Raw genomic sequence first — 25,315 nt, 5'->3', positions numbered from 1 at the left:
GATATTCAGGCTGTAGGTCATATGATTAGCCAGATTAGGTGATTACAAAAGGTTACACATTTCAGGTGATGTTACAGTGTAATAGTGACTAACATTAGAGCAGTGATAATCTGGACAGTACATTACAATATGACAACAATAATAACCTCAGAAGGTTTACATCCAGTTATAACCTTGCCAAAATGGATTACATTACAACAATAATATAATTATTTAGCAGGGTCACATCCTTGGTGCAGAGCGGTCATTACTAACAGTTTTCTTCAGTTTAGCACCTTTAAGGGCCTTAGCTAGTGGACTCTCATCCTCGTTGTCACTGTTATCTTGGTAACTACTAGCGACACTTGTCCAAGATGGTTTTGGTGGTGGTACTTGAGAATCAAATCTCCTCACGTGTGTAGTTGGGGGTGTCATTGGTTGTGGGACTTGATTAGTAACAGGGAGGTGGGGATGAGACGGACATGGAATGCTGAGAGAGCACAAAAGTGGGTGGATCAACTTCAACATACAGTTGCTCTTCTACTGGTATGCTGGGACGTATCGGGGATCCTACACTCTCTGCTCTCTTACAGAGTTTGGTCATCAAGTCATCCCGCCAGCCAGGGCTAGCATTTACAGGAGGAAGGGGTACACCATTTTCTGTCATTGCTGATGATGGTGGTGGTGGTGGCTACTCAGGATACACATACACCTCATCTTTGTGTAATGATGATTGTGATGGCTTGTGCACTGGGGTGGGGGTGGCGCAGGGGCAGAGTTGTAAACAGGAGGTGGGGGTGTAGTTGATACAGTTAATGGTGACACAGGCTGACCCGCAGTTTGTGATGTGTAAGGAATCTCAGAGTAGTAGTTAGCAGGATCATCTAACTGATCAAAGCTTTGTGATCGTCGTGATAGTCCTGCAGTTGATGATGCACTACAGACAGGCTGTGGAGTAAGACTGCCACTAATCTGGGATCGTGACATGCCAAGTTATAGAGAATCTAAAACACAAGTAAACAAATCAGAACATGTACAGAAACAAAAATGTTACCTTGAAAATTACTAGTTACTGCAGCCAAAGGACAAGCCTCACCAACCATAGACATCCCAACATTCTATGACCACACATGATGTCATATGATGTAAAGTGATGTACGTACTCACCATCACTCCCATATAGTTACCAATCAAGGTACAGTACCAAGCACGTTCTTCAACTAACAATTTGGCAAGTTGTCTTCTCTCCAGGTCATAGACAAACTGTATTCTATTTGTAGCCTCCTGTAGTTAACTACAAATTATTACAACTCCAATTAAAGCACACTAACATGTTGTTTTTTAGCTAACTCAGTCTTCAATGCTTGTACTTCATCAAATTTCTCTGTACAATGTAAAGAAAACACTGATATGATATTGTACCATTTGACCAACTATCAGCCTCATTGACATCACTCCTACTGTATATGGCAGAATGTCATAGATATTATATACCATGGTACGTAGTATATAATATCTGTGATACCATATAACAACAAATATTGGTGAAACTAATATTTAGCAATCTGCTATAAAATTGCAGTTGGAAAAATGCTCTCTGGCAGTTCACTGGAAGTTGTAGTAGTGTAAGCTGACAGAATGCATGCTATACAGTTGAAATGTTTATCTTATGGATTCAGTCACTGCATGTGTCTGGCCGGGTCACTTTCATGATTGACCGGGTCACTTTCATGATTGAAACTGGGTTGTCTGACCTGCTTTATGTGTCCTGCTGCAGTCCAGTTTCTTTCATGGGCCACGCCCACTTACAAGGATCATGTGTTTCTGTATGCAGGCATACGTAGAGCCCCACCCATTTATCAATCAATGGCTGTGCATGAATCCATGTCCGTTGCTATCTGCAAGTTTACTTGGAGCCACACCCACTAATCGAGTAAGAGTTCTAGTTTAGTCTTTGTATGCGTAGAACCACACTAATTTACCAGTTAAGGTGTGTTTAAATAGTATCCACTTGTTTGTCAAAACCTACCTCAACAACTGCTATCAAAAGCTTGGACACAAGGAATGAAAATAATATTGATAAATTATATGGTACTATGATAGTGAGTCAACTTCCCAATTTGCCAAATTCAGTTTATCACCAAACTTTGTTGTTATATGGTATTTGGGTGTATACAGTAATGAAGCTTTATTAGTATGTCATCAATCTAAACTGAACACATGTGGTACATTAATATCACATTCATTCTCTAACAGTTGTTATAAAATTTCAGCTGGTTTTCCAGGTCAAGTACAACTGGTCATTCCAGTTTCATTGTTAGTTTACTACATAGTCACCACACAATTCATCAGATTCCCATACAGTACAATACACTATAACATTACTGCACATGTGTACAAGGAGGGGTGTATCGAGGGGCACTCCCTGAGTACTGTATTTTTCGTACACACAAGCATAGGAAGTACTTTAAGTGATATGTTGTGTTTCCAGGTCGTTTTACTTGGATCCCTACATTGGCATCATGGCATGTCATAATTATTTTGTTTAGTGCCAAAGTAGGGATTTTCCCACATGAGTGTTGTAATACCATTCACAAGTCTTGTTTCACTAGTTTCTATTTTTACAGGTTTTGCAACTGAATTCGTCCCATTTGCAATTGAGTTTGTCGCTTTTGCAATTGAATTAGACCCGTTTGCAATTGAATTCGTCGGTTTTGCAACTGAATTTGTCCCGTTTGCAATTGAATTTGTCAGTTTTGCAATAGAATTCATCAATAGAATTCGTCACTTTTGCAGTTAAATTCATCTGTAACAAGAATGGCAGCTGGAGAAAACACAAAAACATGGTGTAGCAGCTGCTATAGGAACTTGTTCAAGTACAACAGTAGTAAACAACTCTTTATAAGGCAATAATTCTTCCTCTACAGCCTATCCAGCAACATTCCAAACTCTACTACGCCATTTGCAATGGGTGTGGTCACTCGTGAGCAAGCAAATTCAATTGCATATGGGACAAATTCAATCGCAAAGGTGATGAATTCAATTGCAAAAACCTGTAAATAAATACACTAGTGTGTTTAGCTATAGTATATGATATACACGTAGACTGTTCTATTAGAATACTAAACATGGCTGTTGTGTTAGGGTGACTGCTTTATTGAAGTGTCTTGATTGGGCCTCAGATGACTGGTATACAATGATATATTTTTAAGAGGAGTGACCTTTCCAAGCCTTCTTCTCATTGTGCTACCAGAAAGAGGCGTGGTTGGTATGATCAATCGGCTACATAATTAAGGGGCATGTCACAGTGCTCATAAATTATTGGTGCTACTGGATCGTGGTCACTACAAGTACCATGACTTAGCATGTCTACTAGCTAGTAATGTCTCTTACAACTAAACCATACCAAGATGTTAATTTTCCATCTTACCATGTTTAGATGTCACATTTACAAAATTATTTAAACCACTCACTCAAGCTACTGTATGAAGACGATGACCAGCATGGCACAGAGGGTAGACATACATTGAGATCCCAAAAGATACATGCCACTGGTGAGTTTGTTAAAACTGTAGCCTCTAGCCCTGCGACTGTAGCTGGCAGACTAAAAGTTGGATTTGGGCTTCTTTTTTAAAAAAATCATATTCATTTTCCGTAAGGGTTATATCTGGCATTAGTAACACTAAGACTCTTCCATAAATGTACTTTGTCGTGTGAGATGTTTCTACTGTGGTCTTTAAGGGTGGCACTTTGTGTGTGTGCGTGTGTGTGTGTGTGTAGGGGGGTCCCTCTACTATACAGTACTAGTGGACATTTAATCCCTACTTCAATCATGAGTATAGACTGAATTAGGGATTAAATATCCACTAGTATATCTGCAGGCATAGGTGACCTCGTTTTCCTACTTTCTATGAACTTATACAATTATTGAAAAGTTTGGATTTGGATGGATTGAGAAAATGTGTAAATCAAAAATAATTTAATTATTCTTGTTATTATGTCTCTTGATATTTGTCACTGTCATATTGTTGATTAGTATTAATTAACTGAGTCAATTATTGTAACATAACAACCACAATACATTCCAGATCTGTGATGTGGATACCATGACTTTATCATACAGTACAATAGTACCAAGAGTGAATAACTCTTGGTAGTACATCTGCAAGTGTAGGCGAACTCCCTTGTCCTTTTTTATGATCTCTAATCAAACTTAAATTCCTAATTTTCCTTATACTTTGTTTGATAACTTTTTTGTAATGTTAATATGACTGGTGAACCCATGTATATACCGCATCTAAAGAAAGGATGGTGCCAGGGTTAATGTTTCATCTGAATGTGCGCCTCAGCTATCAATTACTAAGTCATACTGACTGGAAAGTGAATACGCTTAGTTCAGTCCATTACACAGCGTTACAAAGAACAGTAGGAGAAGTCAATCCAGTCACAACAAAAAATACGGACAATTTGTGGGCACCAACTATCAATTACTGAAGTGCTCTAGGAAGTGGTCATTATGCTTCACTTTTAGCTATGTTCACAGTATTATAAATGAAAATACGTACAGTAGGAGAAGCACCTCTACAATCAATCCATTCATCACAGAAATTACGGATGATTTCCATTTACAAATGTAGGAAAACCATTATGCTACTGCAAATTGACACCTTGGGCTGTCAGCAAAAAGAAATGGGACACAAAGGAGGACAAAGGTAAGTCATTGACATTGTATGTACTGCAGTATGCCAAAAGGCACGCCTTGGGACAAAGCGACATTGAACAGTGAAAAAAAAATCAAGCCTTAGCTATTACTTGCCTGAAGGAATCAAGGAGGCAGGCAGTTAGTCACTAGAAAATTCCATTAAATTTTTTTTCATAATTTATTGGAAGCATTTAGGGTCGCACTGAACGAACTTGGTTATACCTAACCAATACTGCCAAGGTGCCAAGATGGGTGATATTTACGGCCAGAAGGCTGAGAAAATCCCTTAAGGCTTAAATCTATATATACTGCAAAACCAGCCTGTAGGTGTAGTGTAGTACCCAACATTACATGATAGTACTGGTCAGCTCCTTGTATACTGTATAATATGAGTTATCACACAAGCCTAATCATGACAGAATAAGAAATATGAGGATACAATTGTAGATCACTTTGAGGGTTTAGAAAGGAGAAAATGTTAGGTTCATAAAAAATGTGAGGACAGATGATTATGTTGCAGTGAAATATACACACGAACCTGGACACTTGAGGACACCAGACTAGGCTTGAGTCTATTATGCTCCAAAATTTGCCTACTGTGCTTTTTGGCATTTCCCAATTTTCTGCCTATAATGCTTGTTTTTAATTATGCTTTCATTTTGTGTGTATTTTCTTTGTGTAGAGAAGTTCTTCATATGATAGAATGTATATGGAGGAGTGTCACTTCAACTGCAACATACAAATAATAGCAATAGCTTGAAATTGGGATGTGCTCCAGTGCTAGTAGGCATATTACAGCAAGGGGTCTGGGGGGGGAGGGGGCATATCTACAGTATACTCCCTCAGAAGCTATAATTGTCTAGTATCTTCGTAGTTTTGTATTAGCTAGGTATAAATATTATGCATTGATCTTCTGAATTGTGGCAATTGGTATTTAAAGGACAGCAACTGCTATGTATGCAACATCATGCCAAGAACATATTAGCCTCCTGGGGATAAACGCTAAATTAACGGTTCTCATTCTCTCTGTTACATGCGATAACTGTTCTATTAGAGCGATTGACTGTTCTACTAGAGAATCTCGATCTTTTAAAAATATTTCCTGGTTTGATATTAACCCAAGTGGGGTCATCAGTCATCGACTAGTCATCCGATAACATCTATGGTTGATCTGGTCTATTCCGAGGGTGGCCTTGAGTTTGGCACCCTCGATTGAAGTGTTTCAGTAGCTGGTACCCTCCAGCTGTCCAGTACTTGACAGCCAGTGCTGGGAATGGCAGTGCTGGGGATGTCAGTGCTGGGGATGTCAGTGCTGGGGATGTCAGTGCTGGGGATGTCAGTGCTGGGGATGTCAGTGCTGGGGATGTCAGTGCTGGGGATGTCAGTCCTACCCCAGTCTCACTGCACACCTGCAGAGACTTCACTATTTTCAATGTCCAAACATTCACTAGCTACAATGACTCAAACTAACTTTACTATCATCAGAGCTTCTCTTCCATACCAATAATCATAATCATCATATCACATTTTATTCAAAATCAGACGTACGTAATTCAATGATTGAAACTCAGCTAACTACTTTGCCGTGCAGTTGGCACATGACTGAGTGTATTTTTCTATTCGTTGTCAGGAATAATTTACCATCAAAAAGAAAACAGGTTAGCCTTTGACTTTGTGATCGTTATAGTAGAAGTTATACTTATGGTGGCAGAAATTTGCCCATTAGGCTCTTAATTATGCTCTTAATTATGCTCCACTATGCCAGCATTATACTTTATACTTTTCATCCCCTATTATGCCAAAAATTATGCAAGCACAATTGACGCAAGCCTATACCAGACACTTAGTTAAGGCTCTAAAGAAATATAAACCGACATGGAAAATAAAGACACCTCGATATAATCAGGACAACTTTATAATCAGGACACCTTGATAATCAGGACAACTTGATAATCAGGAACCTGAAAAATCAGGACACTACTAGTCCCAAGGTGTCCATATTAGAGGTGCACTGATATGATTTTTAGCCAATATTCAGAAAACCGAAATATTATCAAGCCGATAAACAAAGCCAATCCAATATGGTAGCATATACATTTTCTCTCATAATTTCCATTTTAAATTTAGTTAGAAAGTGACAGAGTGGGACTGTAACCAACAGCTGACATTACATAAACAGGTGCTGCTAGGATACTACTAGAGATCCAATACTGATATGCAAAACAAGGCCAATATAGCTGATAACCGATAGCCAATCTGATTATTGGTCCACCTCTAGTCCACATTACACTGCATGGTTCCACTGTACCACCAAAAAAGTATGTATGTGTGTTTGGTCACATGACTTGCTTTTGAGGAAATAATTCATTTCTTCATCATACAAGCAGTGTACAGACAGTAATAGTTGACATTTGTTATCAAAGAAATAATTCCCATATCAAACTTGACAATGATATGATCTTTGGATGAAAGCATAGGTCACTGATCAAAACCTGTCTAATTAGAACACAAGACATTTGGTTCACTATTAATTGTAACTGTATAAATGAATCTTATAATAGCATTTAGTTGAGGTGTACTGGTGGATATCACCTTATTCAAGGAGTTTGATAATCTTTTATTTAATTACAGTAGACTTACAGCAACGTAAGTTATGGGCATTTGTTCCCAGCAATGGATTGATTACCCATGATGGTGCAAGTCTCAACTCCGTATATTATCACCTTCACAAGTTACAACCATTTTAGTAAGTGCCAGTAATTTATTTTCCTAATACCATACCTGTTTCACTGCCCATACAAAAGTCTCAATAGTAGCAGTGAAATTTATCCCGTATTTCACTAGTAGCAGTAGAAAAGTTGTAATTGCAATTTTATTGGCTAGAATTTATGTTAACAATGTAGTGCCAATTAGTGTTGAGCATGTTTAGTACACAGTGACATAGCAACGCTAATGCACAGCATGCGTATATGCAACCAGTATTGTATTAACTGGGAATAGCATGGGTCCAGTGTAGCAATGATATTTGGGATAAATACCACTCTTGTTGCATTGAAAATGGAAAGTTCACTCGGCTTTGCCTCATGAAATTTATCCCCATTTCCAATACAACACTCGTGATATTTATCCCAAATTTCACTGCTACCCATGCTATTACTAGTACAAAAACTTGTTATACAAATCCATCTTTCTGTTATTGCTACTTTGCAGGACTGTAACTCCAAAACATCTTGGCATATGACTACTGACACTCACATTAGCATTGCCACAGACCACACAGGATAGCAGTTTAAACCAAAATCACTTGTTACAGACCCCGGCAAAGTATTCAGTAACAGAATGGGAGTAAAGCATTATTTGACCTTTACTGCTTATGGCTTGTAGGACTGGATACTGATACATTAGGATATTTTCAGCAAGTGTTTCTGTGACTAACAGCCTTTTTCTTAACCCCTTCACCGCCACATTTGTAGAGGCTCCAATCTACTGTTTCTATAACTTACACACCATACCACATAATCATATAAAACTATATATCAACTTACTCGCTATAGAACAAGGAATTCAATTATGAAGTTGTTGTTTACACAACAGTAACCACAAATTCATTATATAACTTTAAAGTACGAAAATTGATCTAAGCGAAACCAAACGTGAAATTTCACTACTTTACTGGCTAGCACTGTTTATAATAACACAATAAACATCACTAACCAGTTTACAGTTGAAGCGATTATCTCTAAGTCTGGTTTTCCAACATTTGAGCAAGTGCACATGTGCATACAAGCACGAGGTCACTGTTTCGAGGCATACAAAAGTCACTCCAACCTATATAATCTCTCTCCTTACTGTTTCTCTTTATTAGTAGTGCCATTATCACGTCGAAGAATCGTCTACAATGCTTGTTATCAATTCACTTAAGGGCGTGCACACTACAGGATAAGCGCAGGGGCTACTAAAATGCTCGACTGAAGTTACAGAGCGTTTAGAATGTGATGCTACGGACGTTTATAATCGGAAACCGCCATATTTTGTGGCGGTGAGAGGGTTAACCACAACATGTGTTACATTCTTGAAGCCATATCTTCACCTATGAACATGCTATTTTCACTCTGTATGTGCCAATTGAAGGTGGTAAATCCTGTGTCCAAGTTTCATTTCAATCCAAGGAACTGTAAGCCTTTGAGACACTTTGAAAACATACAAATTTGTATGGGAACCAAAGTGTGGTTTAGAAAATATGTACTCCAGACATTGTCAATCCTTAATTAAATTCCTCATGCCTTTAAATAAAGTGGTCTATTCTTGCTCTCAAGATGGCTTATATGATTTACAAGACCAAAACACCAAACATGGTCCCACATTGACAAGTAACAAACACCAACAACATGACCCAACATTAGGGAATGACCTGGGAACATTACACACACAACATGTCCTCACCTTTCGTAGTTTTCTTTGCCAGATTTTTACTTGTCTTAACTGTCCTGGTACAAGCTTCTTTTGCTTCATTGACACTCTTTTTCAACTCTACAATATGATAACATCAACTATGAATATTATGTGTTTATGTAGTGGTCACCTCTGTCACATTCCTTTTCAATGGTATTAGCAGACTTGTGAAATTCTTCCAATCTTCCATGCATTGATGTCAACAAGTTGATATTAAAAGTCCTGTACATTAAAGTGATGGTACAGCAATAATGTGAATGGCTTCCATACCATTGCCATTTGCTCAAGGCTATAATAAAAATGTGTGTCTCACTGTTTACAGAACAATTATGAACTGGTGTAATCATGAGCAGTGAAATTATTACTATAAAACTAGAATAATATCAGAGTGACTAGTCTACTATCTAATGACTAATGACACAGTAAATCATTTCACATGTAACAAGTATATCAGAAAGTAGACTAGCTACACTGTCATAGTACTAAGATATTGTAGTGTAGTGTATACCAGTATGTGTTTAGGTGATATATAGTAGATCATTGGTTATCTGGACCACAAATGGTATCAGGTGATGATAAAAATGTTTAGTGAATTGGTTGGGAAAGCTCATATTGTACTTTATATGGGAGGAACACAGTGCCGACAAGTACTGTATTACAGTACCAATTAGCTATAGTAACTGTATGTTAAGGAATGTCATGAAAAGAACCTCACTTAGACAAGACGATTGATCACATGTGTGACATTGTGAATCACTAAAACTAGCCAGACTAATCTATCAGTTGTGAAATAGATCATGCAAACAATTACTGATACCGAAAATTGATGTGGTTTGGGCACTCTCAGATAAATGCTCTGAGCAAGACGACCAGAGGTACAATATAATACTACATATGTTTGTGTGTACGAATACACTTGGCTTTGCCTCATGCTGTATTAGCCTCTCGACACATCCCTCATGCTGCATTTTCTGTACATGTGCATGGCAGTGCTTGTAACTATAACATACAAAGCTTTGTCTAAATACATTTAATAAAACATGCAAAACACTCTAATTGAACAATCACACTAAACTTCAAAAATACAATGGTACAGATTATGAAGGACATTCAACCATTTTATACAGGAGGAAACAACACTTGTACAAACTGCCTGATATCCAAATCTTGTTACATTGTACTGTATTTCAACAACAACAACAGAATAGTAGAGTACACACTATGCTGAAATGTCACACACTTTAACTTAGCACTTCACTTTTAATACCATGTGAAATCATTAAACACAAACAACGTAATCTTCTTCATTACACATTCCGGTGAGACGTTTCAAGAGTGTACAAAACATTTAGTACATACAAAGGTTATACTACACTGGATCATCACTAATACACAGCTCTGTTATCAAGACAAAGTCTGTTCAGATTAGTGCAGACCATTGATTATGAATTTAGCTGAGCCTATGAAAACAGGGCATGTGGGTACATAAATTAATTTGTCTACTTTTTCAAACTTTCATGACTCGTAACTTTTTATACCATTATACTATAGTAGTGAAATGTTAAACATTTAACTGGTCATATAACACAAGTTACAGAATACAAATATGCTATTCCAATACTGAGATATAATCCATCATGTGATGAGTGTAGTTTGTGCCCACATGCCCTGTTTTTGCAGGCCCGGTCACTATATACAAAATCTAGTGATAGAACATTTGTGACCTACTGAGTAAGAACCGGCAAAATTCTATTTTGCCATAAACTATATTGAAATACACTGGGTAAAACTACGCGTGCTACATGAAAAATTTACACACACTATAATTGCATTCGTACGTACTGAAATTAAGCTCAAATCAGTAAAACCTATACTTTGAGCCAAGTCCCATCTTTGTAGCTTATTTCAATCGTGAGTTATGATCAATTATCTAAGTGCCTGTACTTTATTTCCCGTATTGTTGCTGTGCAAATCAAGTTTATCACTGCTCCAAATGTCAAGTGCTATAGCTCCAAGACCATTCATCATAAAAGGCTAAAACTTTGGCTGTCCACTCCTTTGTTACTATAGGTTACAGAGATGAAATAAAATGGAATTCGAGGAATGTGAAAACGGCTGATTTTTACTCAGCCAGTCACATATAACAGTTGACAAAATACTCTAATAGAACAGTCACTTGTACTGCTTGGATTAGTGAGAATCCAAAAATTCTAAACGCATAAAATGTCATATACCAACAATCATGTTGTCCTAAAGACCATATTAGGAATGGTAACAGTAAACAACTACAATCTCTTGTTTACCATCCACCACAAATTTCCAAGTTGGTCATGTGTTATCAAACATCTCATGGTCTCAGAAGCACTTCAACCCAACAGCTCAGTATTGATGTGAAGTATTCTAATCATGTGTGACTTTACGGTGGGGGGTAGTCTCACATAGCCAGACCGCTTTTTTTCTTTTGTGTGAGCGTTGGGGAAAAAATAGTCTGGTACACCTACATTAAAAATTCTGTGTAACTTTCCACTGCAGTAAGGGTGAATGTTGATTGATGAAGCACTAAACTTCTCAGACCTATTAAAAGTGTCACGTGCGCCATTCAGCAGCAACACAAGTGAACAGTATGCAGTGAGATCAGGCTGCACTTTTTAACAGGTCTAAGAAGTTTAGGGCTTCACCAATCAGCAGCAATCAACATTCACCCTGACTGCAGCGGAACCTTACACAGAATTCTTAATGTAGGTGTACCAGACCCTTCTTTTCCCCCGACACCTACACAAAAGGAAAAAAAAGTGGTTTGGCTACGCAAGACTAGGTAGGGAGGTTCACCAGTTTCCGGAAACCAGTCAGCTTTTTTAAAATTGATTGGTATACTCAAAGAGAACAGTCAACAGATAATCAAGTTCTCTGAAGTCAAAGTCAGTTTATAACTAAACAGATAATCTATTATACAATGTAGAGTGGCTAAACCTCAATAAATTGCTCCATTTTGTCATGACATTGACCAAATTTGCTTCTCCACCACCTTCAAGTGTGTTAAGCTCCTATAATAATAATTATCATTCTAACAATTTCAACCGAACTTTTAGTTAAGGTTTTAAATATTTCTATGAAGATCTAAAATAACAACATTTGACTGTGGAATGATGTATGTTGCAGGATGTCTACTCATACATACACAACTAGATTATCATATACCATAAATCAGGAAAAGTTCGTCGTCAAAAATTTTGGTCGCTAGCAGTATAGACCAAAATTAAAACGACGAATTATTTTTAACTATAATATTAACGTGTAGTTATTCCGTCAAAAAATTTTCATCGATTATGCTAGTGACGAAATATGTTGTGTCGAAATTTTAATAGACGAAAATTTTCTATGCCGAAATTTTACTGATTTACGGTAGTACTGTATAGTAGGGATCATGGAGGTTTGGGCTTTCTTATACAAAAGTATTACCTGAAATCAACCTTTAAACTCAAAGGAATACACAATTTCTGATAGTCTACAAGGAATGAACTGTCATTTTCCGTAGCTACAATACCGGTACAGTCTACTGGAAAAGCAGTTCACACCTTAGGCGTATGTTCTATTAAAGTGCTCACAGTATAAGTGTTAGGAATAGCAAGTGAATAGATGTATAGTTTTATAGGATTGTATCTGGTATGGTTTGTAAGTTATCGCAGTTTAGAAGCAGTACTTAGATTGGAGCTTCTACAAATTTGGCGGTGAGGGAGTTTAAGTGTTGAACAATGGGCAAGTGTGTACCTGGTTTCCTGAAATTGTTTTCCGAAAAGTGTGTGTACGTATGTCTTTGTCTGTCCACACCCACAATTGTGCGGCGAAGAAGCTTTATGTTAAAGGTAGCCAGCATGTAACACCTGTGTGTAACACATGTCCTGTCCATGCCTAACACCTGTAGAACAAGAAATTCGATTATCGAGTTGCTGTTTACACAAGCAAAACCACAAAGCCATTATATAACTTTAAAGTGAAAAATTGGTCTAAGTAAAACCAAATGTGAAATTTAACAACTTTACAGGGTAGGACTGTTCATAATAATGAACTATGGCTAACCTATTTACAGTTGAAGTGATTATCTCCAAGTGTGGTTTTCCAACAGCACATGCGCATACAGACACGAGGACACTGTTTTGAGGTGTACAAAAGTAGCAGCACGCCATATAATCCCTCTCCTTACTATTTCTCTTCATTAGTAGTGTCATTATCATTTCAAAGAATCATGTACAATGTTTGTCATTGACATTCCAAAAGTAGGCAATTCCATCATCTAACTGCGCAATGGTAGGTGAAAGACCGGCTATCCCTGTTCAAGGGCATGCCCACTACAGGATAAGTGCAGGGGCTACAACTGAAGTTACAGAGTGTTTAGAATGTGATGCTAATCATGTTATGGGTGTTTATACGTATATTGAAACCACCATATGGCAGGTGTGGCTGTGAGAGAGTTAAAAATAACAAAGACTGTTCATGTTATCACACACAAAAACTGTTGCGGTTTTCACCACCAAAAGCTACATTCCTACAAGTAAGCCACCTAGTAACATTTTTAAATGTCTTATTATTAAAATTATATTCACATATTTCCGAGGGGTCGCCAGCACCTTGGGACTCTCATGCACTATTTGAGAAATTCAATAAATCCATTAGATATTTAGAAACCCTGAAATCTGAAAAACCCAAATATTTTTGTTTCCGTCCATTCACAAACTCAATTACCAAGTTGGACATGCAATCAGCCACGTAGTGAGTTTGAGTCACACAAATCTTTACTAGAGTCACGACAAAGGACTCAAGATTGCTTTGAGCAAGACTTCCAGTCGAACCAGGATTGGGATTGGCTAGCTAATTACCTACTGGATTTTGCGAAGTACACCTGTGTCTCTGTAAACTAAGTTCCTGTATAAGGCTGTGTCAGCCACTCTCCCCAGCACAAGTAGCAGAATGTAAATATCACTGCAAAAAATTATATTGTATTTACAATATTTAGAATCTCATACACAATGTTGATATTTTGCATGGACGTTGGTGACCCCTCAGATATTTCTTGTTGTTACAAACTCACCTTAATGATGGTGATGAAGGAAACACAACTGATGACCAATAAGACATAGACAACATTCCCATTTGATCAACAGGCCAGGAGTCATCCTTCGAAAAGTTATGAAGAAAGTTATAAAATAGACATCTGTAATGAACTGTCAACGCACCGATGGTCCGGGCAAAAACGGTCCGGCCGGACCATTTATGCTGTCATAAATGGTCCGGCCGGACCATTTGTGCATGCATAACTGGTCCCCCCGGACCATACATGTCTGTGCAAAAATGGTCCGGCCTGAACATAAATGGTCCGCCTCCAGTCTTTCATTAGCCGGCCATAACGGCACTCCCTACCTCAAGTATTCCGCCACTGTGCCACCAGGGATCCCTCTGCCACCGTAACTAAGCGTCCACAAACGCATGCCTGATGCCGTGGCTTTGCTACAAGAAAGCTATATCAATACCAGTACTTGGACTGAGCATAATATAGCCGACCCTATAGTAGAACGTCTCTTTGCTAGCATAAACAACTATGGTGTACTATACTGTAGTTTCTATTCCAGAACAATTCGTGATTAGAATAATTACACTGTTAATTCGAGTGGATGACTCCTGTGCCAACTTGCATGAAGATCATACAAATCATAGCTACATGTATGAGATTCATACAAGTTGCCACAGGTGTTACCTACAGTGTATGAAGTTCATATTTTCGAATTAACATGCAGTGTAGCTATATTCTGGCACAGCTAATAATAGTTAACTGTAGCTATGTTAGGTATAGTTACTCATATCTTGCTACGTAGCTAATTCTGTTACAATTTTCCACAGGTGAATTTTGCTATTAAAATAAGATTATAATGCTAAAGCACTGTAGCTATAAAGATACATGGCATGGTTGCAATTATTCAAAGTCATTAATCTGGTGAATGTCCTGGGAGCATTCGTGGCATGAAAAAGTTTTTACATTCTTGGCCTCTTCAGGCTTCAGGTTGGTACAGATGATGTGTGACCATTGCTTACATTTATCACATCGTACCTGTAAAAATACATTAAAATGTGCATATATTATTGTGTATTAGTCTTACCCAATCAACATATTGTGGATGACTTATACTTTGTTCCCCTGCACCACACATTATACACCTTTCGGTCATATCAACTATAGAATGTGTATATCAAATACCATAATGCAGGCACATTCGTTTGTAGCTAGAGGTCATTATGTACTATAGTACCTGAGTATGAAAGCAATGCAACACCTATATCAATCCGTGCTTGTGTAGTATTCATTCTGCACAGGCTATTTTCTTCAATGCTTCCTGATAGAAACAGCTGCTCAGCCATCTAACAAAAAACTATAATGCTATACTTATAATGATTGTATGATTATACCTTCATGCAGTATACACCACAGTTGGAGGTATCATACTGAATCTTTCTCTTCAGCTGCTTCAACTCAAACTTAGTGATGTCTAAATGGTCCTTTCCTAATATTTCACCCCTTCTCTTGAAGTAATTCCTGTATAAACAGGTGTTCAGCAATTGAAGTCACATTTTCAAGTAACATGTATGCCAAAAAACTTATTTGCCATGTAACTAACTAACTTTACAGCAGCAAATGCACCACGGCTTGACCGTGAAGGTCCATAGGGATCAAGATAATAAAAGCTTTTCTGCTCCAAGTCCATAGCCTAAAAACATAATAGCGTAACAGATGACAATGTTACTGATGAGCAGACTTACAATGAGAATCCAATGGTTACTACCTTGGTTGTAGCATCCTCCAATGTACTTATACGTGCTCAATGATTCCTAGCAACCAAGGGAACAACTCTCATTGCAATAATTATACATAGCTTAATTACTTTGTTATTGTGTGCAAAATGTTACTAACCGTCATTGTAACTGTACCTTAGACAATAGGTGTGAATGCTTCCCAGCAGAGGTATGGCTGAGTATGCAAGATAGTGTCTGAGAAATCATGGCAAAAGTATTTCCTTGGATATTTGATAACAGTTCAAGGTATGTATGGATTATCTTTGGAATTTAATACATTTAAATAAGCACATACATGTCAGACATTAATGAACCTCATCATTTACATCTTGATTTGGTTTTAGGCTGTGGAAACTTCCGTGGTGAACTGCATTTCTACCTATCCTTGCTTTAACAACATGACATGGTTTTCCATTCCAAATCTTAGTAAGCTGTTTCTTGAGGAATAAAACACATGATAATATTTTGTGCATACATACATAACATATATTCATTATACATGTGCTCCATGTAGCATAATGTATAGCTGTATAACTACTGTATAGCATTGTTATTATACCTCTGCATTATTAGTGGATCCTGTATCCATCTCACAGTCATTCTTATGAATCTCCTTCACTGGATCACTCTTTACCTTCTTGCAAGCACTCTCATTCTGTACAATGTGCCACATGTAGCAGCACCATTATGCAGATGAATACGCCAAACTTACAGTTTTAAAAACATCTTTCAGCAATTTGCGCTTCCTCTGTGGTTTCACAAGATCAGGACAATTCTTATCAGGACTAGAAAACTGCAGTAATCTTTTACATTTAGTAACTCCTTTAGGCGAATCAAAAATTGCATCTACAATTCTATTCTCTGTAATTTGTGATGAATCAAAATAATACAGAAATTTGTTGAAACACCTACCAGGTGATTTAGGTGTAGCACTAAGCTGTGTATCTCCTTTCTTAGTCCCACAAATTGGTGAAATTCGAGTGCCACTTGGAAGTAGTTCAGGAACAAACTCTTCCATACAAAGAGGTGTGCTAGCTTGAATTATACTGTTAACTTCCTGGCTATCCTGTACAACTAAATGAAATAAGTACGATGTGCACACCTTGAAGTATAATTCAATAAATATACACATATACCATCAGAGTGCTCCTTGCTTATTCCTTGGCTTAATGAAGGAAGTGGCACAGGTGAATTAGAATTTCTTGCAGTACTGTCAGATTCCATTTGTTGATCTTGCAGTCGGTTTACTACAAACAAATAACTTATAAATTTATCTATACACATAATTTATGCAGATACACACAATTATGCATACAGTATTAGTAAGACAGGGTGTACATCCTTAACTGAATGTATTATATAAATAAATACCTTCACAATCCTTAAATTTTTGATTTTTGCTTGATGAATCGGAATATGATGTACCAGAACTGGTAGATGCATCTACTGCAGTTGGACTCTAAACATAAACAGAAGAGGTAACCAAGGTAGAAGTAATGTCAAATATTCAGTTAACTTACTTTAGGAGGTATTGGCTGTATTGGAGACATATAAGGCTTGAGACGAGTGCCATGCACTCTTTCAATGACCTTTTCAGGATTTTCAACTCCTTTTAAACTGTAGAGACCTTTTCCTAGTGATTTTACAATTTCATAAGGACCAAGCCATCTGTAATCCAGTTTTCCTCCCTTCCTTTTCTTCCTTTTATTATCTCTAATAAGCATTTTGGCTCCTACAGCATAAGCTCCTACATAAAGAAATTGAACTGGCGTATCTTTAGATATATATTACATACCTGGCTTATAGTTTCTCTTATCATACTGTTCTTTTTGTCTTTGTTGTGCTTTCAGAATGTTAGCCTTTGCAGCATTAAGTGTTGCTTGCTTAGCATGATGAAGCTCATTAAGTAGAGAAGGATCTTCTGCTTTGCAAAAATCCGTTAACAATACATCAGGATCTTTCTTTTCGGTATTAATGTCAACCGGTAGCACTGGCTTTCGTGCAAACATGAGTTCAAATGGTGAGTATTGTGTAGATTCTTGTTTGGAGGTATTATAGCTATAAACACATGTATCCAAAAAGTCTTCCCATTGCTCTTTCTTATGATCAATAAATTTCACAATCATGTTCTGTAGTGTCTGGTTAAATCGTTCAACCAAGCCATTGGCCTAAGGGAAATATATATACTTAATCGACAATCTGTATATGATATAATAACAATGTAGTTGTATAATTGCTACGGACACCAATGCAAGAAAATTATACCTGCGGATGATAAGCAGTTGTTAATCTGTGATCAATCTGGAGCAATGACATCATTCGTTTATCAAGGTGGTTGTTAAATTCTGTTCCCTGATCTGTTGTGATGACTCTAGGAATTCCCATCCTCATGAAAATCTATAATAAAACACAGATCTATAAATAGATATCATTTACATAAAGCTACGTATATAGATACCTCAAATAGAGAATTAGCTACTTGAAATGCACTTTTGTCCGGGGTAGCTATGGCCTCTGCCCACTTTGTGAAGTAGTCAATAACTGTTAAAATATAGCGATTTCCTGCAAAAAATGTGTGCAATTTTTACAGAATAAATAATAATAATTGATGCTGATTCATGCATGCACTGTGAAAAGTAAGTGCATGGTGATACCTGTGACAAGTGAATGCCAATAGCTATATTATATTTTAGTGATGGTCACTATATTAATATAATATGTTTGCCACAGATCTCACCATTAATCTTTACAGAGCCATTGCATGCTTTTACTGTATACATACCTGCTGGAGACTGATATGCAATTGGGCCAACAAAATCTACGCCTAGATGATACCAGGGAGCCTTGACTGGTACAGGATTCAGTGCAGGGGCAATAGTTTCTAGCTTTCTGTTCACATGCTGGCAAATATCACATCGTTGCACCTATGCATTCCGTACAAGATATGGCATCACATTTGTATTACATGCTCATGCAGAGTGCATCTTACAATTTCTTTAGCATCCTTAGATACCCCTTTCCACATAAACCTCTCAGTAATTCTTGCCAGTGTCTTCCTGTATCCAAGATGGCCAGAGGTCTGATCTCCATGACAAGCTTGTACAATCCTAAGCTGTTCCTTTCTTTCTCTAATGTATCGAACTTGTTGCACCTGAACATGCAAATTAAGAAATGATATGGCTACATATACATGCATGTATGTGCACTATAGCCACACCTCATCCTTTCCTTTATGTTTTTTTCTAAACACCAATTCTCCATCAACCACACAAAAGTTTGCTGCCTTTCTTCTTACAATTCGCTTCTGATTTTGAGTAAGGCCTTCTCTATACTGCTTCCTTGTCACATAAACATAAACATCTTCTAGTGTGTCAGTTTCCAATTCGTCCTCGAAATGGTTATCCTCCTTATCAGTATTATGAGCCATCACTGGAAGCAAGCAACTTGCGCCACTTCAAGTTGCAGATTATTCACTCTAAACTTGATCTCTGAGCCTTTCGTGTTCGTTAGAGCTAGTATATAGTCCTGCTGTAGCTGCAGTATAGCCGCGGATCCTCAGTCAGTAAATTGAACGCCGGCACGCGACTGCGTCGTATCGAATCTTGCTCCTTAGCCGGATATGCTGTATAAGCTAACTACCAGACTCCCTATACCAACAAGATACGGCCGCAACAACCAGTTATACAGTCTATACACTCCAACTCTGTCTGCTATTTGAGCTAACTAAGCAGTACTGAGATATCTATTGGATTTAGTTTATGTCAGCATGCTGAGAGATTTTGCGAGATTTCTTTGAAGGCACTGCTTCAAAGAGATGAGGCTAACCTATATTTGGTGTATATAGCTATTCTTGTCGACTGTACGGTGGCAAATAGTCGTTGCAGTTTAGTTTGGTAACCCGGACCATTTATGTTCGGGTAGGACCATTTATGTCGTCATAGATGGTCCGGCCGGACCATTTATGTCGAACATATTTGGTCCGGCCGGACCGTTTATGCACCCGGACCAAATATTTTGTTACAGAACATCATCTTGATGGGATTACAGTCATATTTCTGTATCATTCTGGTTGAACAGGTTGAAGGCCACGCCATAGCCATGATTCCTGTACTCTTGGAGTTTCTTCATCAACAGTTCAATCTCCAGTCTGAAGTTGTTCATGTACTTTACCACTGAAAAATTCTCACCTTCTCTCCATTGAATCACAAACCTTTCTTTAGTCTGGTACTGCAGTTTTAAGTGTCAGGGATAGCCTTACTGTGACTGTGATGGTAGCTCACCATAGCCAAGTGGTCACGTGTACCATCTCTAACATGTACTGTACAGCAGACCAACCTGTCAGCGCTACTTCTCCTGCTGACTTCACCAGCTCCGCCCCTAGATTGCTGCATCCATGATAGGAGTGGCTTGTTGCAGTGCATCGAGATTCCGGCGCGCACGAGCGCGCGGCATAAACCCGGGTTTGCTCCACCTGTATCGACCTAGCGCAAATTGACGTAAATATATAGACTCTACTACTGAAAATTTGTAATCTTCACTCACCTTCTCCGATCCACTGAATCATAGATTGAATCAAACCTCTCTAGCCCTCACTACAAGGCAGCAAGGGTTCCGCCACTCCTTTGAAATCTCGTACAACCTCTTTGAAATCTTGCTGAAATCTAAAATCTCTAGTCATTTTGAAAATTGTCGCAAAGTTCCGTATATTATTTATATAGTTCATGATCAGTCGCCCAACATCCTTTTGTAAAACTTTTCGTACATATCCGGAGACTAAGGGGATCACGTGATTAAAGTATTTTCTTGATGCTAAAAATTTTGCTTGTTCTGAAATCTTGCCATGGATCTTGCCAAATCTCAAATATTTGAAATCTCGTATAGGATTTTTCATAGTTGCCCACCCCCAAAACAACTCAGTAGCTCTAATAACAAAACTATACACAAAACACCATGTAACAAACAGTTACCATACATTAAATGTAAAACACAATGTAACAAACAGTTACCATACATTAAATGATCAAAATAATTTTATCTTTCTGGTGGAATTCCTTTCCACATGATCTCTTCCAAAACATGTCCACCTACATTACTGCAATTTGTATGAAGGGTATAGTTAGAAGCTCATACAGCACATGGAAGCAATGTCGTCAGTAACTTCTGGTCAGCATGAGGCTCACATGTTTACAAATTAGAGCGCCATAATTTAAAATACATAATTATATACCCCTGTAATTAAAAATAAAAAACATTAATGATGTTTTAGCAATATACCACAAAAAATTTCAAATACAATGGATAGAACATGAGTAATCATGTATTTTGTAATAGTGAAAATATGTGACCCGGTCTGCGAAAAGGGCTCTTATAGCCTTTCCAATTATCCATGTTTGGCTAATCATAACTCCTAATCTACTAAAGCTATCACCATGTAATTACACCCACAGCTACTGCCAGGTTAGGGTTGATGAGTGACCAAATTGTAGGCTTGTACCATATTCACCAGTCAAGTTATGGGTTACCATATATATGCAATTGGAAAGGCTATAAGAGCCCTTTTCGCAGACCGGGTCACATATTACATTTGTTCATAATCATTAGGGATTTCCCCTTTTCACCATATGGTCCCTTTCTATTTTCCATAGCTCAAATATAAATTAACAAAACTAGTGTTCTTAAGTAAGCAGTAATGACCACATAATATATGCTACTACAGTACATTCTTGATAAGAGAAATATTATTAGAAATATACAAAATAAACAAATAAAATTTCCTAAAGGTCTGTATTTGTCTAAGAGACAATTAAACACACTATACAAACAAGCTACATGTGTTAGTCAGTCTAGTCAGAAAAGATTTGGATCCTGTTATTACCATGGTCTGTGATGTAGATTTTACCATCATTACTAATAGCTAATCCTCCATAAGGATATGAAAACTGTCCTTGAGCAGAGCCTTTGGATCCAAAGCAGTGCACAAATACACCATCTTTGTCAAAGACAGATACACGACAATTCTCACTTTCTAACACAAGGATGAAGCCATACTTATCTGTAGTAATACCAGTTGGACTACTCAGTTGACCCCTGCCGGTACCTTGTTCACCAAACTTGCCCACATAGGCACCATCTAGTGTAAATATGGAGATGCAGTGGTGACCATAATTAGCAACAAGCAACTGATCATTGTTGGTCACAGTGATGTAAAAAGGATTGGATAAATGACCTGAACCAAATGTTTGACAAAACTGACCACCACGCTGAAATACTGAAATACGTTTACCAACACATTCAGTAATGTATACTCTGCCATTGTGAACTACAATACCTAAGGGATAATTCAGTTGTCCATTTCCTGATCCACTACTGCCAAACTGAAGCAAATAGTCTCCATTAGGATTAAACTTCTGTACCCTGTGGTTACTATGATCAGTGACATACAAGTGGCCATCAGGATCAAATGCTACCCCCAGTGGACAATTAAATTGTCCGTTACCATTTCCATTGCTGCCAATCTTTCTAATTAGTTGGTCTTGACTATCAAACATCCACACACAATTGTTACTCTCATCCCCAACAGCCCATACTCCATCCTTACCAAATGCAATACCCCATGGTACCTTCAACCCTCCTCCATCAACAATCTTGTTTGGCTTATCCATTGCACGATAGTTTCTGTGCACATTCACAAGGTAAGGACTTCCCTTAATGTGTTGTTTGTTAATAGTAACTGACAGTCTTAGTTCTCCCACATGATTGGCTATAAATGATGCTGAGTAGCTGCCATCTTTGCTATCCTTCATTTCTACTGGAATGACATCTCCCCTACTGGACTGTGCTTGACTGGTAATATCACTACCTTCTTTGTGGCAGATGTGATTATGGTGATCTTTAGTGACTATGTTGAAATTAATCATTTTGCCTTTTGAAATCATTTTAGGCACGTTTAAAGCTTCAGAATTCGCAACAGAAATATTGGGACTGATATAAAGCTTACCAAATTGTGGAAATGACTGATCAAATTCTTTCAATTCTACAGCAACACTTTCCACTGGCTCAGTTACCAACTTGCCATACAGTTCACTCAACCTCTTCACATTATCCATCACTTGTTTCTTCATCAACAATGCTTCTTGGTCTGACCCTCTCTTCACTGCACTGTTTAGTTCTTTCACACTCTCTAGTTCTGCTTGGGAATGTTCCATCTTCTCCAAATGGAGGGAAGCTTCTTTCTGCTTCTGTCCCAACACTTTATGCAATTCTGTTTTTAGATCATCTTTTTGTTGTTGCAATCGTTGGAGCAACTGTCGCTGCACTTTTTCATAATATACATCAATTTCCTTGTCAACACTGGTAGCTTTAGCTCCAATCTCATCTTTTACACCATGTACTTTATTGTGAGCAGTTGACAGTCCTTCAATCATCTTCTCTACAGGTTTCATCATGTCATCCATTTCTTGTCGATACTTGTTAGCCACCTTCTTCACAGTATCATGTTCATGTTGGAAATGATCCTTTGTGATGCAGTAGTGACACACCAACTGCTCACACGTTTCACAATAAAAATTCAGCTCTATTTCGTGTTCCTGGCATAGAGCAAACTTGGCTTTTGGTTTTACAGTGACGTTCTCTTTCTTAGACTGCACCTCATTGAGTGGCATCATGTTGTGATTTTGCCACTCTCTGCTGTATATGTGGTTATTAGTACATGCGCTGCACAGGAAGGCGCTACAATCAAGGCACAGAACTTCCACCGGGTCCTCCCTAACACAAAGGTCACATTTAGCTTCCTCTTCTCCCTCAACCTTGCGTTGTAGAGCAACTTCATCCAAGAGGCGGTTAATGAAAAAGTTGTTCGGCAAATCTTTTACCCCTCCAGCTGGTACGAAGCTCGTTCTCCTACACTCGGGACAAGCGATGCTGGATTTGTCCTCTGACTTTTCCTGTAGCTTCGACAAACACGCTTCACAGTACGAGTGATAACAAGGGAGATATTTAGGATTCTTGTACAACTCACAACAAATAGGACATGCAAGGTGACCAGTCATCTTCTTCATCTGCTTCGCAGCCATTGTTGCATGTAGTTATTATAAATCCCGTGCACAGACCACTTTTTTCTGTTTTTGCAAATCCCCACCCAAACAAAAGTGATGTAAACAGTGATCTATGAATCAATGGCCAGACTAGTTAGCGACTTTATATTCCTTGCACAGCCAAAATCAGAACCACCAGGGAAGGGTGGGAGAGGTAGCAAGAATAGCCGTATTGATCACAAGATTTGTAGTTCCCAAGGTACTGCCTGGATATTCAGGCTGTGAACTCTAGTTCAGGGTCTGGTGTCATGACTAGGTGATTACAAAAGGTTACACAATTAAGTGATGTTACAGTGTAATAGTGACTAACATTAGAGCAGTGATAATCTGGACAGTACATTACACTATGACAACAATAATAACCTCAGAAGGTTTACATCCAGTTATAACCTTACCAAAATGGATTGTATTACAATAATAATATAATTATTTAGCAGGGTCACATCCTTGGTGCAGAGCGGTCATTACTAACAGTTTTCTTCAGTTTAGCACCTTTAATAAAGACCTTAGCTAGAGGACTCTCATCATCACTGTCACTATTATCTTGGTAACTACTAGCAACACTCGTCCGGGATGGCTTGGGCAGTTTTGGTGGTGGTACTTAAGAACCAAATCTCCTCATGTGTGTAGTTGGAGGTGTCATCGGTTGTGGGACTTTATTAGGAACAGGGGGGAGGTGGGGATGAAACAGACATGGAACGTTGAAAGAGTACAAAAGCAGGTGGCTCAACTTCAACATACAGTTGCTCTTCTACTGGTGTGCTGGGACATATTGGGGACCCTACACTCTCTGCTCTCTTACGGAGTTTGGTGATCAAGTCATCTCGCCAGCCAGGGCTGGCACTTACAGGAGGAGGGGGTACACCATTTTCTGCTATTGCTGATGATGGCGGTGGTGGTTACTCCGGATACACATACACCTCATCTTTGTGTAATGATGATTGTGATAGCTTGTGCACTGGGGGTGGGGGTGGTGCAGGGGCAGAATTGTAAACAGGAGGTGGGGGTGTAGTTGATACAGCTAATGGTGACACAGACTGACCCGTAGTTTGTGATGTGTTAGGAATCTCAGAGTAGTACTAGGATCATCTAACTGATCAAAGCTTTGTGACTGTCTGATAGTCCTGAAGTTGATGATGCACTATGGACAGGCTGTGGAGTAAGACTGCCACTAATCTGGGATCGTGACATGCCAAGTGATAGAGAATCTAAAACACAAGTAAACAAATCACAACATGTATAGACACAA

The 25,315-nt window shown here is 38.2% G+C and overlaps 5 protein-coding genes across 9 annotated transcripts in view; all 5 read right to left on the bottom strand.

Moving 5' to 3' along the window:
- The window catches only part of LOC136265156 (uncharacterized), a 32,134-nt gene extending 11,400 nt beyond the window's left edge, over positions 1-20,734 (bottom strand). Inside the window, exon 1 of the mRNA XM_066059967.1 lies at positions 20,552-20,734. The gene's annotated coding sequence lies outside the window, so the exon portion shown is untranslated. The remainder of the gene's footprint in view (positions 1-20,551) is intronic.
- LOC136265164 (protein MTSS 2-like) lies at positions 26-14,342 on the bottom strand. Of its 4 annotated transcripts, XM_066059989.1 has the most exons (8): positions 14,220-14,341; positions 14,012-14,110; positions 9,264-9,355; positions 9,125-9,211; positions 1,311-1,363; positions 1,147-1,263; positions 1,034-1,097; positions 26-983 (listed from the first exon to the last, which is right to left on the bottom strand). In XM_066059989.1, the coding sequence occupies exons 1-8, from the start codon at positions 14,279-14,281 to the stop codon at positions 973-975; spliced, it is 585 nt and encodes a 194-aa protein (XP_065916061.1). In that variant the 5' UTR covers positions 14,282-14,341; the 3' UTR covers positions 26-972. The 4 variants fall into 4 exon arrangements, with proteins under 4 accessions (XP_065916061.1, XP_065916062.1, XP_065916060.1 ...); XM_066059990.1 differs by lacking the exon at positions 14,012-14,110 and having other exon boundaries at positions 14,220-14,342; XM_066059988.1 differs by lacking the exon at positions 14,012-14,110 and having other exon boundaries at positions 9,264-9,505.
- LOC136263911 (protein enabled homolog) lies at positions 223-966 on the bottom strand. Its single transcript, XM_066058534.1, has 2 exons — positions 731-966; positions 223-469 (listed from the first exon to the last, which is right to left on the bottom strand). Exons 1-2 carry the CDS (start codon positions 964-966, stop codon positions 223-225), a joined length of 483 nt encoding a protein of 160 aa, XP_065914606.1.
- LOC136265157 (uncharacterized) lies at positions 14,988-20,003 on the bottom strand. 2 transcript variants are annotated; one of them, XM_066059971.1, is made up of 20 exons: positions 19,191-20,003; positions 18,963-19,124; positions 18,756-18,897; positions 18,432-18,535; positions 18,239-18,370; positions 17,769-18,141; positions 17,494-17,720; positions 17,345-17,432; positions 17,110-17,220; positions 16,886-17,047; positions 16,686-16,834; positions 16,533-16,628; positions 16,288-16,404; positions 16,109-16,234; positions 15,941-16,009; positions 15,803-15,888; positions 15,590-15,716; positions 15,433-15,541; positions 15,283-15,356; positions 14,988-15,233 (listed from the first exon to the last, which is right to left on the bottom strand). In XM_066059971.1, the coding sequence occupies exons 1-20, from the start codon at positions 19,398-19,400 to the stop codon at positions 15,099-15,101; spliced, it is 2,799 nt and encodes a 932-aa protein (XP_065916043.1). In that variant the 5' UTR covers positions 19,401-20,003; the 3' UTR covers positions 14,988-15,098. The 2 variants fall into 2 exon arrangements, with proteins under 2 accessions (XP_065916043.1, XP_065916042.1); XM_066059970.1 differs by having other exon boundaries at positions 16,288-16,410; positions 19,191-20,001.
- Positions 20,735-21,732: 998 nt separating the features above from the next.
- LOC136265160 (tripartite motif-containing protein 2-like) lies at positions 21,733-24,088 on the bottom strand. The gene has a single exon (XM_066059980.1). It carries the CDS (start codon positions 24,043-24,045, stop codon positions 21,817-21,819), a length of 2,229 nt encoding a protein of 742 aa, XP_065916052.1. The 5' UTR covers positions 24,046-24,088; the 3' UTR covers positions 21,733-21,816.
- Between the last annotated feature and the right edge of the window lie 1,227 nt (positions 24,089-25,315).

This window comes from Dysidea avara, chromosome 8, assembly GCF_963678975.1.
Source record: "Dysidea avara chromosome 8, odDysAvar1.4, whole genome shotgun sequence".
Taxonomy (NCBI): domain Eukaryota; kingdom Metazoa; phylum Porifera; class Demospongiae; order Dictyoceratida; family Dysideidae; genus Dysidea; species Dysidea avara.
The sequence above is the reverse complement of the archived record's forward strand: the minus strand, read 5'-3'. Positions and strand labels throughout refer to the sequence as shown.

Excerpts from the sequence above, each read along its gene's own strand:
- LOC136263911 (XM_066058534.1), bottom strand. The coding sequence starts at position 966 with ATGTCACGATCCCAGATTAGTGGCAGTCTTACTCCACAGCCTGTCTGT. Across the intron at positions 470-730 it reads CCTGCGCCACCCCCACCCCA|CATTCCATGTCCGTCTCATC; the intron begins GTGCACAAGCCA and ends GTGCTCTCTCAG.
- LOC136265164 (XM_066059988.1), bottom strand. The coding sequence starts at position 14,281 with ATGGGAATGTTGTCTATGTCTTATTGGTCATCAGTTGTGTTTCCTTCA. Across the intron at positions 9,212-9,263 it reads TGAAAAGGAATGTGACAGAG|AGTTGAAAAAGAGTGTCAAT; the intron begins GTGACCACTACA and ends ATCATATTGTAG. Across the intron at positions 1,098-1,146 it reads GTAACTATATGGGAGTGATG|AATGTTGGGATGTCTATGGT; the intron begins GTGAGTACGTAC and ends GTGTGGTCATAG.
- LOC136265157 (XM_066059970.1), bottom strand. The coding sequence starts at position 19,400 with ATGGCTCATAATACTGATAAGGAGGATAACCATTTCGAGGACGAATTG. Across the intron at positions 18,536-18,755 it reads TGCATATCAGTCTCCAGCAG|GAAATCGCTATATTTTAACA; the intron begins GTATGTATACAG and ends CATTTTTTGCAG. Across the intron at positions 15,234-15,282 it reads ATCCACAATATGTTGATTGG|GTACGATGTGATAAATGTAA; the intron begins GTAAGACTAATA and ends GTATTTTTACAG.
- LOC136265160 (XM_066059980.1), bottom strand. The coding sequence starts at position 24,045 with ATGGCTGCGAAGCAGATGAAGAAGATGACTGGTCACCTTGCATGTCCT.